The following is a 19,060-nucleotide window of genomic DNA, read 5'->3' as shown; positions in this document are numbered from 1 at the left end:
TGGAGCTGGTGTGGCAGTTTGGGCTGGGCTAAGCTGCCAAGGGTGGCCCCCATGCCTGAAATGACAATAAACATGAAATAACCCATAGAGAAATATGGCAGCACTCATGAAGTCAGATTAAATTTATTTGATTGAGAAATTGGGCAACGTTGGGTTATGGCATGAATGCACATGTAAATTAAGATTTTCATGTACATGAATGAGTGTTGGTAAATGTATAATTTCCAGAGTCAATGAACTGACATGCACTGTGACTCCTGCCACAAATGAAAATAGGCATTGCATAAAAACCTCAGGTGAGCCTCTGCATTAATTTAAAGTGTTTAATGGTCTTTCAACATTGAATATCCATAGTATTATCCAATTATCTTATGCTGTTTAGTATTTGGCACAATTCCTGCCTAAAGGCTTTTTGATATGTGTTGCTCACATATTCTAATGTAAAGCTATGTATTGAATGGCTGACTAACTATGGTTGCCATTTGTATTTCTCTTTAGTCATGGTTTGGTTGTTTTGAAACAGGAAGATAAATATGTTATGCATTTCTCAATGAAAAGCACAAGAACAACCCCAACATTGTTTATAGTTAGGTGTTCTGGTCCTCACATACCCATCAAGTGTGTGCATATATATTACATCATGTTTCATGTAGACTACTGATAATCTGTGAAGGACTGGTCTTGTAGAGGTGTGGGTTGGGTCATGGTGACTCGACTTCTTTCAGTTTACATGACACACTTACACACTACTCCACATGACAAATCTATAAGGGTTCATCATCACACCCTCAAACTAGAATTGAATAGACCGTCATGCAGGCACTTGATCAGACAAATCACAGTAAGCTTCACAGTCTCCACCTGTTTATTTTTTTATAAAGTGTAAAGTGTCACAAGTTGCTGTGCAACAGAGACATCAATGTGACTTTGCAGTTAGCTGCTTTTACTTTGCTCCTAACTATATAACAATGATATATTCTTGCCTTGATAAAGGCTCAAGCTTAATAGGTCAAGGGTGAAACACTCTCAGCTATCTCTTAATATAACATTGGAAGAAACATGTACTATGGAAAACAAATTATCAAGAAAGTATTGAACAATGTATACTTTTGAAATGTGTTCAGAAATATCTATTTATGGAATGACTATGTATGGAAGAAATCCACTTGACTGATACAGTGTACTGTACACACACATATATATATATATATATATATATATATATATATATATATATATATATATATATATAGAAAGAAAAATACTTATAAGAATCAATTACTCAACTACAGCTGTTAACATATAGGTATATCCTGATCTCCCAGATACTATAAGATACTTTCAGGTATGAACTAGGAAAATGGCAAACCCAGTAGGAACATAATACCACTGTTACCTCAAAATAAGCTTGTTTGGACAACATTGAGGCTGGGTTCATTGAGGCTTGGTTCACACGCCAAAGCCCTTTACCTATTGTATCTATTTCGTGTTTAAACAAATTCATGGAACTATGTACATTATCCAGTGAATCTGAAATAGACGTTGGTTCTGGTATTCTTTTACTATGTTATTTTATGGGACTATACACATTTCCAGTGAGTCCAGGATAGACATTGCTGACTACTAAATTATTGTAGTCTGTTTTTTTAATCCAGACTTCATCTTCAGTAACTTTTGTTTTAACATGAGTTAGTTTTAAAATCACTCAAGATGTAAAGTGTATAACCTGTAACTCCTTTTCTTGCTGGACCCATAGAATCACCTATTGAGATGGAGATGTGGTTAGACATATTTCGGTAGTCTATGAAGGTACCTTAAGAAGACCAGGCTCGCCAAAAATACAAATTTCCATATTAAAATATTGATTTGAAGCAATTGACTTGAAGAAAATTGAGAATTTGCCAAATTTAGAGAACATGGGGGTTGGAAAGTTGAGCAGCTAGCAATTAAACACATACAGGAAAGGTATGGAATATTATGTTCCAGAATGCTAAAAAATGTATTCAAGGCCACTCAATTAAGGGGAAACCATTGACCAGTCTGTAGCCACTTTAAGAGACAGGACTGTTAATAATGACTTCGAACAGAACACATTTGACCATGCATTATTTGAACAGATCCTAATAAAATGTAAGTCAAAGAATGATCACAAAAGCCTGTTGGCAGGCAAAGAAACAATTGTCCAAGCAGGTCTTAGCATTCCAAGAAGCATAAAGTTAGGAAGAGACAGAGGGTGAAATTTGTGCTGTGTCTAAGAGTAGTAGGGGTGATAAAGATTGAACAAATAATGGTTAGAGAGGCAGACCCTGATGCAGAGATCTATCCCGGGACCAGGGTTCAATTCCTGCCTCTGCGGTTCTTGGGCTCAAATTCCCTGGACAGGATATTTCTCGCCTCGGTGCCTAATCTAATTCATGGGTCTCACTCTGCAACTCTGGGCAATAGCTTGCTTAATCTCCACAACTGCCCCAACAGCACTGGGATGCCTGGCTTCACCTTGGGGGTTGCCCAGGAGTGGGCACCTCAAAGGGAAAAGCCAGGAGGGGTTCCACAGCGGTATGCGTTCAGCACCTCGATACCTTAGGGTCAGAGTGCACTTTACAAGTACGAATTTACATTACATTACATTACAAATAAATGCAATACTAAAACCACTGGGAATGTACAAGACAAGAAAAGAGAGTGATGCTTTAGGTGCAGTATCTTGAGTCACTTAGGAAATTCACAAATTTTTCCAGCTTTAAAAAAAAGCAATTACTGCAAGTGCAAAGGGCATTATAGAAGCGTTTTTAAAAATACCTATAAATGTATGAACTGTATGATGGACGATATCAAGGTGCATGCTGGATAGTATCTTATGCCTCTTGGTTTTACATCCTCTTATAAAAGTACTTCAGGATAGCTGTTTGGGAGTCCGTGGACAACTAAACATTTTAGATTTTTTATGTGCTATACCAAGTTCAAGATCATGACGGACCACAAACCCTTAGTAAAAATGTTAGATCTGGAAGGTAGGAAGAATTTGATGGTATGTATGGCAAAGCTAGCCTTCAAGTTGCAGGTGTATCATTATAGCGTTGAATATGTGCTGGTAAACTAAATGGCCTAGCAGATGGGTTGTCCAAAATAACTTTGAGTCTTTAATTTTGCAATAACGAGAATTTGGTTAAAGAGTGTGAAGCTGCATTTAGATATGAGGATGTTTTGTGTGGTGCTGGGGTGTTCTGCAGTAGTATTTTGCCAGAAGATAAGTAATCATGGAAATAGTACATCTCCCTCAAGGTAATATGGGAGTAGTTGGTGAAGGGATGGCCTTGAGAGAAATATCTGAATGGAGAATATAAAGTGTTTAGTAAAGTCAAAGATGAATTGCTAATGAACAATGGTATACCAACTAGTGGGGACAAGGCTGTACTCCCGAGAGCCGTGTAAAGGAGATTGTCTGTTTGTGTCATGAAGGTCATAGTGGTATTTAATACATTAAAGGGAAAGCTACTGGATCGTTTTGATGGCCTGTATTGATACCATATAAGAAGGGTGTCCATAACTTGCTTGCTTTGTCGTAGGGTGTAAAACGTCTGCTAAGGCATGCAGTTTTCCTGTGATGTCATTTGAAATAGCAGTGGGTCAGTGGAGGAGATTAGCAATAGATTTAAAGGGCCCTTTTCGGTATTTCCCCAAAGGAAATATTTTGCCATTGTTTTGACAGATTACTATTCCAAGTGGTTGAAGGTACTGATGGCGGGAAGCATCACCATGGAGGTTGTCATTGTTTTTTTTGGAAGATACTTTGCATTGCCAAGGTATTCCAGAAACACTAATTTTGGACAATGAGATGCAATTCATATCGCAGAAAATGCAGAATCTATTGGGGTCAAATAATCTTGTGTGGTATTATATCATCCAGAAGTGGCTGGTCAAGTAGAGTGCTTCAATAGGATGATTAAGGAGTCTATTCATTTGGCGGTCAAGTCTGGAATTGGATGGTTGAAAATTTTACATTCTGCCTTGCTGATATATAGTACAACAACTAAGAGTGTGACTGTGAAAATACAATTGGAACTATTAAGGAGACATAAGCCAGTAACTAAATTGGTTCCTTGATCATTAATTAATATAGTGAGAAAGAAGAACATGCATGATGACGATGTTGAAATGAAAGAGAAGATCAGGGGATACCAAGATAAGCTATAACATTATATGGATCGTAAGAGAGATAATTGTGGGTCAAAGTGGCCAGGGGAGGACGTTGGTCAGTTTGTAGGTGTTAAAAAGTTGGTCTGATTGACAATGGCATGGTACATTGGGGTGCCCCTCAGAGATTGATGGAGGGTATCAGATATGCTGTTTAGCTGGACAATGGCGGGTTTTGGAATCTGAATAAGGGGTTCTCTGATACAATATTGTGGTAAACAATATTGTTAATAAAAATATTGTATCAGAAGCACTATTTACCACAATGTAATGGAAATGGCAGAAATATTGACACAAAAATATCATGGAATGGAATATATTCCAAAAACATGCAAAAATAACATTTTCTAATATATATATATACACACTTTAAAGTAATAAATGTAAAATATAAAAATATATACAATTTATGTAATGTTAACTAAATAGTTTTTACTAATGATTTAATTGTATAAATATATAGACAGTTGAAGACATCATGCCGAGACATGTCGGCTGGAGTTTCTTTTTATATCATGTTTTCATGAATATAATAAATAATGTGTTATTAAAATAGTTTTACTAGTCCCACTCCACTCTCAGCGATGCTTGGGAAAGGTTGGACTTCAGATGGATTATATTTACTACTTCCAATCCAGTGTAAGCAACATTAGGAAAAGCGTTGTACTTCACAGAGCTTAAATTTACTATTAAGTTTAGTTTAACCACAGCAGTTAAAGTATTGGACTTCGAAGGGATTACATATAAGAATGCAAGACCTAATCATTTACAAAAATATTTCAGTTCCTAATAATTATAGTGCATATAAAGAATAAATATTATATTATTAAGAAAAAAATACAAAAAAATAGAAAATAAGACAATAAAAAAATAAGATTACTTATAATAGCTTTCAAAAACAAAAAACTGAATTTAAAAACATAAATAATTCAATATACAGAATATCAAAAATATTATATTAATTACAAAATTAACATTATACATAATTATCAATTAATGAATTACCTATAACTAACAATTAATATAAAATAATAGAGATGTAATACCCTCCCAACCTCTTCCCCTAAAAAACTACAACACAGTATTAAAAATGCATGCATAATAAACATATAAAATATTAAAGTACACATTAAAAGATGTATAACTCTCAAAAATTAAACAACAATTAAAATTGTCAGTAAACCCCATGATTAATATTCAATTAAATATGTAATTAACATGCAAATAACCTAATGTGGGAAAACAGGGCTGATTGCAGAGGCCCCCTAACTTTTTGCCCCCATTTTCCACTTTATGCTGGTGTTTTCCTGACTCTGATGGTGCCCTGGGTACTGCTAACCAGTCCCAGGGCCTGTGCTCTGTGTAAAATCAATATGCAAATTAGGCTAATTATAATTGGCTAAGTGAACCTACCTATAGGTCCCTAGTATATGGTAGGGCATGTAGGTTTAGGGACCACAGCATAGGTGGTGCACACCTAGGTGCACTGCTGAGGTGCCCAGTGTCATTTTAAAAGCAGGCCTGCCTTGCTGGCTGCTTTTAAATTAAAGTTATATGCAAATTCGACTTTGGAATTAAAGGTACTCCCAAAGTCTTAAACTACCTTATTTTTACATATAAGTCACCCCTAAGGTGTGCCCTATGTGCCCCTAGGGCTGGGTGCCATGTAACTATAAGCAGGGACTTTATACAAATAGATTTATAAACCCTGGTGAGGTAAAAACAGCCAAATTCGTTTTTCCCTCATTGAAGTAAATGGCCTTCATAGGCTAGAATGGGCAGACTTTATTTTAAATTTTAAAGTCTCCTTAAATGTTACATACCAATAATTTGGTATCAAATTAATTGTTGTAATAAATCCCACAACTTCCAGTTGTTGGATTTAATATAACTTGTTCAGGTAAAAAGTTTAGACTTTACCTAAAAAGTTGCCAATTTCAGCTCTGCATTGTTTTTGCTGCTGTGCTCTGATTGGCCAGCCTGCAGCAGCTTCTGCCAGGCTGCCTTGATGAGGTGTGAAGTGGCCTGACTTCACACAAAGGAATGTGCTTGGGGGAGAGAATCTCCCCTCAGCAGATGGTGAGGCAGGAAGGGGGAGGGCGGCCAAACTGGTCTTCAAAGGCAGAGAAGGACATTTGGAGCACCCAGCAACACCCCCACATCCTGCAACCCCAGACAACTAGGTGCCCCCTTGATTAGATTAGGAGAGGGCAGGAGAGGGGTGTGTTTATGATTTTTAGCCACACCAGTGGGTGGGCTCAGCCAGATGTAACCTCCAAAAATCAGATTCAGCCATGTTGGATTTTTAGAGACTGTTGCCTTTTGGGATGGATTTTTGCCACACTTCCCAGGAAGTGGTCATCACAGGGGGACGACCCTGTACCTGATTGGAGGATCAGGACCCCCCTGCTTTTCACCCAGGAGCAAGGATAAAACTGGCAGACCTGACCCCACACCTCAGATCCCCTCCAGAATTCAACAAGAAAGGAACTAAAGAAGAAGAAGGACTGCCCTGCTGGACCCCTGGCCTGCACCTGGACCCTGCACTCAGAAGGACTGCATCAGCTGCACACTTGGGCTTCACCACAAGAAGGACTTTGCCTGGCTTCAACTGGTTCAAGGAGGGACTCCCTGTTTGCTACAGGTGAAAAATTGCTAACCAGAGTCCCCTGCACCAACTCCTGAAGAAAGCAACCAGCTGACCACTGTCCAGTGGCCAAAAAGGAGTTTGCGCCAGGTGCATTCTGGGAGTTGAAGTCCGCACCCCCCAAGGACCATCACAGAACTTCTGGACCCTTGGGGTGAGCTGTGGACCCCAAAAGAACCTTAAAAGAACATCTGGGTGAAGCCCCAGAAGTTTGGAAAAGATTTGAGAATTTTTGGAAAAAAGCTCCAGAGAGGGACCGACCCGCCGCAGAAATTCTAGCCGGCTTGCCTCAACCGCGACCCGGCCTGACTTCGTGGTTCGTCCCGGTAAAGAAAAACATCCAAAAAAGAGACTAAGTCCGAACGTAAAAAGTTGACCGGGACCTCCCAGCCATCGTATCCGAGAAGGGCTCAACGGACGTCGGATCAAGATCCAGGTTTACCCCGGTCGAAGGATTTTCATCTCGAAAAAACGACTAAGTCAGAAGGTAACTTTTTAACCGAGGCCTCCCGCGACCTGTAGCCGAGCAGGGCTCCATCCCGGTCGGCCTGAAAGTTTGACTTTGCCCCGGTCGAGGTGCAACCAGATGACCCGATTGGCGCTTTTTGTTTTTAAGCGCTAGAAAAGTAATAATTCTTTAAAAATTCATATCTCCGGTTCCCCTGAACCGATTTTAATCGTTTTTGTGTCATTTTAAAGATAAAAATATAAACTATTTTTATAAATTGGTTTTGGATTTTTAAACTGTTTCCTGTGTTTTATTTAATTACTGTTTTGTGATATTTGAATGCTTTACACTTTGTCTCCTAAGTTAAGCCTTAACGCTCGTTGCCAAGCTACCAAGGGTTGAGCTGGGATTAATTTACTGAGACCTAACTGTACCTATGTGGAGGTTAGTGGCTTGTTGCTAGGTGTAGGTACCTACCTGCCCTACCAATAACCCATTTTCCAACATAATTGGAAGCAGCGACGGGATCCTGTACTTGTGTTCAATATCACGTTACAGTTTTGGGTAAAACAAATTAAAAATCCTTTAAATTGTCCTAGTGCAAAAATTGTTTTTAATTTTTAATTTGGATTAATTTCAATTATTGAATTTTTGTAATTTTTCTAAATTCTTGTTTCCAATTTTTGCAAAAAGTTTTTGTTGACACAAAACTAGGGAACCATGGAGCTTGATCTGGCTAGCCTACCCACACTGACAATAGTCCAGCTTAGGGGGTTGTGTATTGAAAGAGGGTTGCCTGCAACCACTGATCTCAGGAAGCAAATCCTGATCACATCCCTGACAGCATGGGCTGAGGCCCAAGAGGTAGAGTCAGAAGAAGCTCCAGAGGAGGGAGAAAGAAGGGAGGATGCAAGCTCTAACCACTCAGGGGAGGGAAGGCATCTGAGCCCAAGTGAGGATGAGGAAGAACGGTCCTCAGTAAACACAGTCAATAGGGGCAGATCCAAAGCTAGTTGTGGGAAGGGGGTCCTTTCAGGAGGAGAGAACCCATCCATCAGAGAAAGAGAGCTGGAGGCCCAGCTAGCATACATAGCTTTGGAAGCAGAGAAGCTGGCCCTAGAAAAGCAAAAGTGGGCATACAAAGAAAAAAGAGATGGAAGCAGCGATAAAGAAGCTGAGGTGTCCATGGGTGGGGGAGTTTGCCCCAGATTACCCAAGGGAGTGGTTCCTGCTTATGTAGAGGGGGATGACATAGATAAGTGGCTGGGGGCCTTTGAGAGGGCACTCCAAATGAGAAGGGTTAGGCCTCAATACTGGGGTTCCCTTTTGTGGGAGTTGGTCCCCAACTCAGGGAGGGATAGGCTTCTGACCTTAAGGGGGGAAGAGGCAGATTCATACCCTAGTATGAAGAGGTGCTTAGCCAAGAAGTTTGGTCTGACCCCAGAGCAATATAGAATGAAGTTCAGGGACACCCAGAAGGTCAGTACCCAGTCTTGGGTTGACTTTGTGGACATTTCACTAAAGGCACTAGAGGGCTGGATTATTGGTAACAAAGTAGATACTTATGAGGGGTTATACAATCTGATCATGAGAGAGCACATCTTGACCAATTGTACCCAAGAAAGGTTACGCCAGCATCTAGTGGACTCTAAGCAGACCAACCCTAGAGAGCTAGGGGAGGCAGCTGATGAGTGGTTGAGAACCAGGGTGGTTGTCAAGTCCCAGGGGGGAGACTCCAAGAAGGGGGGGACAGGTCCCCAAAAACCTAAGGAGGGAGGTGGTAAGCCCACCACAGAGACTCCCTCTGTGCCCCAGAACCCTAAGAAGGAGGAGAGTAAATCCCACTCCCACTCTGACAAGCAGAGACAGGGAGACCCAGGGTTAAAAAAACTCTTGGACAGTAGGGCTTGCTTTGACTGTCAGCAGACAGGTCACTTCAGAGGAGATGCAGCCTGTCCAAGGACGGTGGTTAGCACCGGGCTGTCCAGTGTAGCCATAGAGGAGGATTCCTCAGATGATGAAGTCCTCCTAGCATTGTGCTGGGAGACAGGACCAGATGGTAAGCTGGTGATCCCTGAGGGTGGGAGTAGGCACTTCCACCACATTCAAGTGAATGGGATCCCTACCACTGGTCTGAGAGACACCTGTGCCAGTCACACTATAGTGAGTGACCGGTTAGTGACCCCAGACATGTATGTCCCAGGAAAGACAAAGAAAGTCAGGATAGCCACAGGGGAGGTCACCCCCAAACCTGTAGCCATAGTGCCCCTAGAGAGGGAGGGTATCCTTGACTGGATTAGGGTGGTAGTCAGTGCTGACCTCCCCCTAGATTGTATCCTGGGCAATGACCTCCCAGAGGTGAGTCTGGTCCCAGATGGGGCGGTCGCCCAGGGCGCCCCCCCAAACCAAAGTCCTGGGGAGTCAGTCCCTACAGTTAGGAGACAGGCGTCCCCAAGAAAAGGAAAGAAGAAAAGGAAGGGTAGGCCACTCTTAAAGAGAGTTCCAGGGAGCCAAAGGCCTTCTGCCCCAGTAGGGGGGGAGCCCAGAATTGGCACTGGTGAGGCCTCACCTGACCCCAAGGAAGTCCTGAGTAGTCAGGCAGCTGTCCAGCTGCAAGGTGTTGCCCCTGCACTGACAGAAGGGAGAGTGGAAGGAGGGTGTCTGCCACAGGAGGTGGTAGTCCCCCACTCTAGACAGCAAGAGGGGTGCCAGGACCCCAAAGTTGCCCCTAAAGCAGCTCAGCCACCTGTCAGTGGAGAGCTTAGGGTGTGGTTCTGGGTACTGACAGCTGTCAGTAGCCTCTGCTGGGTGCTAGCCTTCCTGGCAGCACTGTACTTGGCCTGGGAGGCAGACCCCAGGGCCAATAGCAAAGTAGGCCCCCTGACCCTGTTGGTCATGGTGGGGTTGCTCAAGTGTTGGGTGACCTCTTTGGGTAAGCAAGGTGTTGCCCTAGCAAAGTTAGGAGTAGGGGAGGTGGGCACCTCACTACCCAAGTTGGCAGAGAGAGAGGAGGAAGACCCCCTAGAGGGAAGTTTCAGTTTGAAATGGGTCCTTTCATTGTTGGGGTGGGTTCACTACCCAGAGGGAGTGACCCTGACAGGAGGATATAAGGCAGAGTAGGCCCTGCAAAGGGACAGCCAGTTTTCTTCACTGTCTTCCTCGCCTAACAAGCCAGGAAGACTCTCCCAGGGTTGGGCTGAGTCTCCTGGGCGTGTGGGCTGGGGGGGGGGTTGTGTGGGAAAACAGGGCTGATTGCAGAGGCCCCCTAACTTTTTGCCCCCATTTTCCACTTTATGCTGGTGTTTTCCTGACTCTGATGGTGCCCTGGGTACTGCTAACCAGTCCCAGGGCCTGTGCTCTGTGTAAAATCAATATGCAAATTAGGCTAATTATAATTGGCTAAGTGAACCTACCTATAAGTCCCTAGTATATGGTAGGGCATGTAGGTTTAGGGACCACAGCATAGGTGGTGCACACCTAGGTGCACTGCTGAGGTGCCCAGTGTCCTTTTAAAAGCAGGCCTTCCTTGCTGGCTGCTTTTAAATTAAAGTTATATGCAAATTCGACTTTGGAATTAAAGGTACTTCCAAAGTCTTAAACTACCTTATTTTTACATATAAGTCACCCCTAAGGTGTGCCCTATGTGCCCCTAGGGCTGGGTGCCATGTAACTATAAGCAGGGACTTTATAAAAATAGGTTTATAAGCCCTGGTGAGGTAAAAACAGCCAAATTCGGTTTTCCCTCATTGAAGTAAATGGCCTTCATAGGCTAGAATGGGCAGACTTTATTTTAAATTTTAAAGTCTCCTTAAATGTTACATACCAAGAATTTGGTATCAAATTAATTGTTGTAATAAATCCCACAACTTCCAGTTGTTGGATTTAATATAACTTGTTCAGGTAAAAAGTTTAGACTTTACCTAAAAAGTTGCCAATTTCAGCTCTGCATTGTTTTTGCTGCTGTGCTCTGATTGGCCAGCCTGCAGCAGCTTCTGCCAGGCTGCCTTGATGAGGTGTGAAGTGGCCTGACTTCACACAAAGGAATGTGCTTGGGGGAGAGAATCTCCCCTCAGCAGATGGTGAGGCAGGAAGGGGGAGGGCGGCCAAACTGGTTTTCAAAGGCAGAGAAGGACATTTGGAGCACCCAGCAACACCCCCACATCCTGCAACCCCAGACAACTAGGTGCCCCCTTGATTAGATTAGGAGAGGGCAGGAGAGGGGTGTGTTTATGATTTTTAGCCACACCAGTGGGTGGGCTCAGCCAGATGTAACCTCCAAAAATCAGATTCAGCCATGTTGGATTTTTAGAGACTGTTGCCTTTTGGGATGGATTTTTGCCACACTTCCCAGGAAGTGGTCATCACAGGGGGACGACCCTGTACCTGATTGGAGGATCAGGACCCCCCTGCTTTTCACCCAGGAGCAAGGATAAAACTGGCAGACCTGACCCCACACCTCAGATCCCCTCCAGAATTCAACAAGAAAGGAACTAAAGAAGAAGAAGGACTGCCCTGCTGGACCCCTGGCCTGCACCTGGACCCTGCACTCAGAAGGACTGCATCAGCTGCACACTTGGGCTTCACCACAAGAAGGACTTTGCCTGGCTTCAACTGGTTCAAGGAGGGACTCCCTGTTTGCTACAGGTGAAAAATTGCTAACCAGAGTCCCCTGCACCAACTCCTGAAGAAAGCAACCAGCTGACCACTGTCCAGTGGCCAAAAAGGAGTTTGCGCCAGGTGCATTCTGGGAGTTGAAGTCCGCACCCCCCAAGGACCATCACAGAACTTCTGGACCCTTGGGGTGAGCTGTGGACTCCAAAAGAACCTTAAAAGAACATCTGGGTGAAGCCCCAGAAGTTTGGAAAAGATTTGAGAATTTTTGGAAAAAAGCTCCAGAGAGGGACCGACCCGCCGCAGAAATTCTAGCCGGCTTGCCTCAACCGCGACCCGGCCTGACTTCGTGGTTCGTCCCGGTAAAGAAAAACATCCAAAAAAGAGACTAAGTCCGAACGTAAAAAGTTGACCGGGACCTCCCAGCCATCGTATCCGAGAAGGGCTCAACGGACGTCGGATCAAGATCCAGGTTTACCCCGGTCGAAGGATTTTCATCTCGAAAAAACGACTAAGTCAGAAGGTAACTTTTTAACCGAGGCCTCCCGCGACCTGTAGCCGAGCAGGGCTCCATCGCGGTCGGCCTGAAAGTTTGACTTTGCCCCGGTCAAGGTGCAACCAGATGACCCGATTGGCGCTTTTTGTTTCTAAGCGCTAGAAAAGTAATAATTCTTTAAAAATTCATATCTCCGGTTCCCCTGAACCGATTTTAATCGTTTTTGTGTCATTTTAAAGATAAAAATATAAACTATTTTTATAAATTGGTTTTGGATTTTTAAACTGTTTCCTGTGTTTTATTTAATTACTGTTTTGTGATATTTGAATGCTTTACACTTTGTCTCCTAAGTTAAGCCTTAACGCTCGTTGCCAAGCTACCAAGGGTTGAGCTGGGATTAATTTACTGAGACCTAACTGTACCTATGTGGAGGTTAGTGGCTTGTTGCTAGGTGTAGGTACCTACCTGCCCTACCAATAACCCATTTTCCAACACCTAATATTAAATATTAATACATTTTATTTTAAATACCTTCCCATTCTATTCTCCTCCGAATTTAAGAACCTGCTACTAAAATATAACTAACTATTAGTAATTACAAAAAATATATCTCTAAAATACTCAAATTTACAAGGTATATTTTTTAAAAATAAATACATTTATACTAAAAATACTGACTTCCAGAATTATTATAATAACTAAAGCATATTACATTTATTTTAAAAAACAATATTTTTACAACCATGTTAAAGAAAATGATGTTAAAAACAACAAAATTCTTGAAAATGATATTATACACCATAAAACAATATTCTTGCCAATTATTTTGTGTCCTACGGTATTTTGTTAGTAATGATATTTTTTTACAACATTTTAGTCCAACAGTGTTTAAAACTCGATATTTCATCCAAACGCCAAATAGGGTGTCACTGTGTTGAGGCAAAAATAAATTACAGATGGAAAAAAGTATGAGAGATGATTCCAATTGTCAGTTTAATGTGTTCTTTGGAGTGGAGGAAGACGGGGCTAGTGGAAGTGGAACCAGTGCAGTTATTGGTACTGCGACCGGTAGTGGTATGGACATCAGGTTACCGAATCGCAGGTGGTCAAGTTGTCCAGATGGTGAGGAGAGATTGAACCTGAATTTTCCAGTGCACAGAATTGAAAATAAGTTAGTTTTGGGCAGTGTTCTTTTTGTGTGTTTGTGTGTGAAAAGAGAGATTTGTGGTGAGTACTTGTGAATGAGTGACGTGGGATGGAGAATGTGGTTGTGGAATAATGGGGTGTGTATGAGCTGGAATGTATGAGGTACTGAAATAAAGTTTCTTGGGATGAGCACCGGGAATATCTTGGGTCTCCTGGCCTTGTGCCACTTCAACAAAATGACAGTTTGCATTGCTGTGAAGATTTGATTTTATTCTGATAACTGTGATGCATTTATTAGGGCAACATTCTGATATCAAAAACTGTTTAAAGCGTGAGAAACTGGGTCACACGTTGAAGGCTCAATAAAAAAGCAACATCAAGTTAACTTTAAAATTATCGATTAGAAGAGCAGCTCTAGGATTGTTTGAATACTCATAAAATGTACCCCTTGATGCATTCCTGGAAAACAATCATATCTTCTTAAAAAGAAAGTCTTTGGTGTATAAAAAAAAGGTAAAATGTTCCCTTTTGCAAGCAGTATGAAAGATGAACCCTAGAACCTTCTAGGAATTTATTATTTTTCATAGGAAAATCCTCTGAAAAGTGCCTGATTTGATTCTCATGGTCACCACAAGACTTTGCCCTATTATACCTGCTGCCACCTGATTGGCTGTCTCTTTTATTCTACAGAGAAGTACAAAGGCCGAGGGAAAGCTGGGTCCCACTTTGAGACGGCGCGGAGGCGAAGCCGGGCGGTCCTCTACCACATCTCGGGGCACCTCCAAAGACGAGAAAAGAACAAGCTGAAGCTGAACAATGTAGGTGCAGTGAGTGTATGGGGGGGCTCAGGGGTGGGGGCAGAGAGGGGGTAGAGCGGGGGCGGGCACTTGGTGGAGCAAAGCTGTGATACATGTGTCTATACCCCAGAACTGCATCAAGAATTATCATTAGTGTTTTGCTCTTCTAAATTAATTATTAACTATGAATTAGTTGTTCATTACAGGGTTGTTAAACATTATCATGAACTGAGCCAGGAGGCTTCTTACGTTGCATTGGACAATTTACAACTATCTCATTCGCTCATAATTATTAACTTACTTATGCTTGCACTCATTTGCTCTTTTGAGCCCACATTTCAGCTTCGCTTAATTGTGATAATATATGTCTGTTCCTATTTGACAATAATATTCTGTGAGGTCTGAATGCCCCAGTACACTTGCAGCCCTCCATTATCTGCATCCCTTGTGAAGTGAAGGCCAGTGCTGTTTAGTCCCCCTCCCTTTCCACACCCCTTGTGCAACGGGTGTGGGGGGATGTGTTTTTTATTACTTTAACCTAGGTATCTGTTACAATGCAAACATATCTGCAAGGAGGAAAAGAGCTCCTTACATGTAACATTTTCATTGTACTGGGAATATCTGAAACCTCAGGTGGTGTAGATGGAGCTTACACAAGCGTGTGTGCGTAAGCTCGTTTGTGCGTGTGGGAGTGTTCAACCTACATCTACAAAATGAAAAAAATGCAGAATTTTTTTTTAGGAGACCAAAGTATGCCTTACCCCCTAGTCAAGGAGTGCTTGGAGTTAGGATAGGAATAGGAAATACACATTTCAATGGCCAGTGCCGGCGTGTGTGCACGAGGAGGTGATGGGCCGGGGAGGCTGGGTTTTTAGATTACACATACCTACACAGCACTAACAAACAGCTCTAGGTACTGGGAAAGGGCTCTCAGATTTTTTTAGTCAAGCATCAGAGCAGGTGAGCCTGTCCATTGGTTGTTACATATATTCCTGCAGAATGCATTAATGAGAGCTACTGACAGGCAGGTATCACAAGGCTGACATTCAAAGAATCCTAATCCCTGGGCTGTAACTACCGAAGAGGGGAGTGTGCGATTAGAGGCATTAGTGTCTGTCAGCTTTGGATAATGGCTCCCGCAGTTCCGGTTAGCAGGGTGCAGTTAACCAAAGAGGATCAGACTACATGCTGTACATTTACCCACATCAGTACTCTTTGCAAGAAATCCCATTAAAATCTCCATAACAATTTTTTCTCAATATGATTTGAGATCCCTCCAATTTACCTCTATTTTAAGAATTTCTATTGTATGTGGTTGCATGGCCCTTGTTATGCCCACAATGTGGCATCTCCACATTATTAACAATCTGTTTATTGTGGACAGTCTGGGTGTGGGATTCCCTGGTCCCTGCACTCATTCTTACATCAGACACCACAGAACATCAGAGACACAACAATGCCCAGTAGGTGCATTATCTCCTCTCCTAGTCTGTGTGATGCACAGATCTGCTTCTCTGTCCAGCTGGATATATCCTGGCCGAAGCTAGTAAACATGGCATACTGAGGAGAATCAGCACACACCAGCCATATGGTTCTTACCAGGATGAATTCTAACATATCTCTACAGCTGAGCATCTCCAGGCACTGCTTATGACTTCACATATGACCTCATATATTACTTCACTCTTGACATGGACTATGTTGTCATTGACGACCTCACTGATGACATCTCAAATGTCATCATTAGTGGGTTCACTACGCATGGCAAGTGTGCAACTTATAGTTACTTCATTTAACTAGAACTGGTGAATTCCATTGTGTTTTTCTTAAGTTAACATGTTACGTTTTAACTTACATTTTCAACTAACTATAACATCGCTTTAATCTATATAAAAAAAAAAAATATATATATATATATATATATACACACACAAAGAACAACAGAAGTGTAGAATGTGCACAAATCAAAGAACACAATAAAACAGTAATGTAACAGACTGCAGCAGTAAAACCAGAGGTAACACCACTATATAACTGTTTGCAATAAATAAATGGTTGGAAAAATTGCCACACTCAGGGAAGCAAAGAACACAACACCTCAACAATGCAGTTAAGGAATCAGTGGCAAGGTTAAGCAGGGGGGGGCGAAAAATGGCGCAAAGAAATATTACAGATTTATTTTCATCATTTTGTTCAGCACTTTTACAGGCGTTAAAAGGAGGCACACCATTGTTTTCACTGGGCCTCAATTAGCTTTGCAGGAATAGCGTCAACATTTTTAACGATAATCCTGCAAAGCTCCAAACTAGCGTCAAAAATGTTGATGCTAGTTCCTTAACTACCGCCATGGTGTGCCGTATCTTAGATACGGTGCACACATGGTGGCGTTAGGAGGGGCGCTAAGGGGTGCAAGAAAAGCGCCACTTTCCTTAAATCAGGCCCTGATATTTATACTTAATGTGCACTTTTCATTTATTGGGGTACATTTGCCCCGCCCTAATATCGGTCACTTTTTGTTACCAAGATGAAGGTCTCATGCTTTCATCTGAGTGCGACGTGTCCTGTCCGGGTACTTAGTTCACCACAACAGCAGGCTCCCTTCTCCAGGGACCTGAACCCGTCCATCATGTCAGATTAGTGCACGTGTCCGTGAACCCGAGCTTTTCAGTCACAGTGTCGGCGCCGCTGCACCTTGTGCAAAGTTTGTACATTTTTCATCACCAGAATTTTAGCCACTTCAATCCAGGTTGCTGGTACCCCTCCACAAACAAAGCCACTTAGCATGACAGGAGCCACCCCCTGTCCCGTTGGTGAACATTTCACCCCCACGCTCAGCAGCCTCCGCTATCCAAGTTATTACAAACTTGGCTTCCCCAGTGGAAGTTGCCGCTGTCCGCGGCCTCAGCAGTGTATTCCCACCTCTAGCGGCATCTGTTACCTCTGCTCGAGGTACTGAACCAGGTAAAATCAGGTACCGCTCTCCATGGTCCTGATCGACCCAGGACGGACCCCAGCTACCGCTGTCCATGGTCCTGAACGTCCCTATCCAGGGTGCTGAAAGACCCAGCCGGTGGCATCAGTTACTGCTGTCCATGGTCCTGAACGGCCCTATCCAGGGTGCTGAAAGACCCAGCCGGTGGCATCAGTTACTGCTGTCCATGGTCCTGAACGGCCCTATCCAGGGTGCTGAAAGACCCAGCCGGTGGCATCAGTTACTGCTGTCCATGGTGCTGTACGTCCCTATCCAGGGTGCTGAAAGACCCAGCCGGTGACATCTGTAGACACTGTGGTGCTGAAAGACCCAGCCGGTGACATCAGTTACTGCTGTCCATGGTGCTGAACGTCCCATCCAGTGTCCTCAGTTACGACTGCCCATGGTTCAGAATGACCCAGCCTGGGACACCAGATGTCACTGTCTATGGTGCTGAACCACCCAGCAGTGCCATCTTTTACCAGTGTCCATGATGCTGAACGACCCCGCGGATGCCATCATTAACCCCGGTCCACGACGCCGAATAGTCCTGCTCCGCGCAGCCAATAGTGTCTTGTAGGTCAATCACTCAGGACCACAGCAGCAGCCTGTCTGCCCAGGGTACTGAATATTTAACCCACACCAGGAGAATGTGCTGACCAGGTACAGTAGCGCTGCTGCAACCATCACTGTCCACGGGGCAGAACCTCTAAGTAGCACATCACGTTTAAGGATCACCCTTGTTCAGACCCCGAACTGCAGTGCTGAAACATTCAGACTCACGCACTTCCAAACCTTTCATAACAAATTTTGTAACTGCCACGGACCAACGGTCAGAAACTTTCAGAGCCGCGACAACAGCCACTGCTTTCATGACCAAAGTAATAACCGCAACTGACCAAAATGTGAAACTTTCAGATTCAGGGTCACGGACTTCCAAAGCTTTCATAACGGAATTCCTAACTGACCAAAGTCTAGGATGTTGCATCGTTGATCGTCAAACAGAGCATAGCCACCACTTGGCCCAAGTAACATGTCTGTTTGCAAATCTGACTGTTTCTACCGCATGCATCACATGAGTCTACAATAAGCCAGATACATGAGAGTCTGCCACTCAGTCATGCCAGGACCACTGCACATTAATTCACTGGCACATTACAAACTGCACTTGCTGTGTAATATAGCTCTCCAACAGTTTTGTCTGAAATTGCAGGCAGTTTTCTTAAGACTGCTCATAAGGGGCAAGGGTCGAGACATGCAAATAAAATCACTGTGTTTAAAAGTATAAAATGGCATTCTGCTATGTATTAGACCCATTTTCTGATGGGTTTATAAACCATTAACAATCGCTATTTAAAAGAGCGTGTACAGGATGTCCCTTCCAATTAGTGATTTGTTAAGGTATGTGACAAAGTTTTGCAACTGCAATCTTTTGCAAAACACTGACATTTTACTGGGTCCTCAAAGTAGGTGCAAACCCATTCGTAAATGGTAAGAGGTCTCTTTGGGACCCCTTCCTCCTTTGTGGATGTGAAAAAAAGTTTGTTGGGGAGAAGACAGAAGTCCACAGGGTGACTGCCCATTCTCAAACAATCAAAATACTTTTCTTTTCAAATCCAATCCATATCTTTTAAGGAAAAAGGTCTGCATTGAAAAAAAAGTGGTCTTCATTTAAAATTCGACCACAGACCTGTGATGGCATCTAATCGGAGTGAGTTCCAATATGCAAATTACGTCATGAATGATGATT

General features: G+C 42.9%; 1 protein-coding gene across 1 annotated transcript in view; it reads left to right on the top strand.

The window, feature by feature from the left end:
• The window catches only part of KCNH8 (potassium voltage-gated channel subfamily H member 8), a 915,601-nt gene that overhangs the window by 547,122 nt on the left and 349,419 nt on the right, over nucleotides 1-19,060 (top strand). Inside the window, exon 4 of the mRNA XM_069212070.1 lies at nucleotides 14,233-14,360. Within this exon, the coding sequence (XP_069068171.1) occupies nucleotides 14,233-14,360 (128 nt within the window). The remainder of the gene's footprint in view (nucleotides 1-14,232; nucleotides 14,361-19,060) is intronic.

Source organism: Pleurodeles waltl, chromosome 10, assembly GCF_031143425.1.
Source record: "Pleurodeles waltl isolate 20211129_DDA chromosome 10, aPleWal1.hap1.20221129, whole genome shotgun sequence".
Taxonomy (NCBI): Eukaryota; Metazoa; Chordata; class Amphibia; order Caudata; family Salamandridae; genus Pleurodeles; species Pleurodeles waltl.
This window is presented reverse-complemented; position numbering and strand designations above follow the sequence as displayed.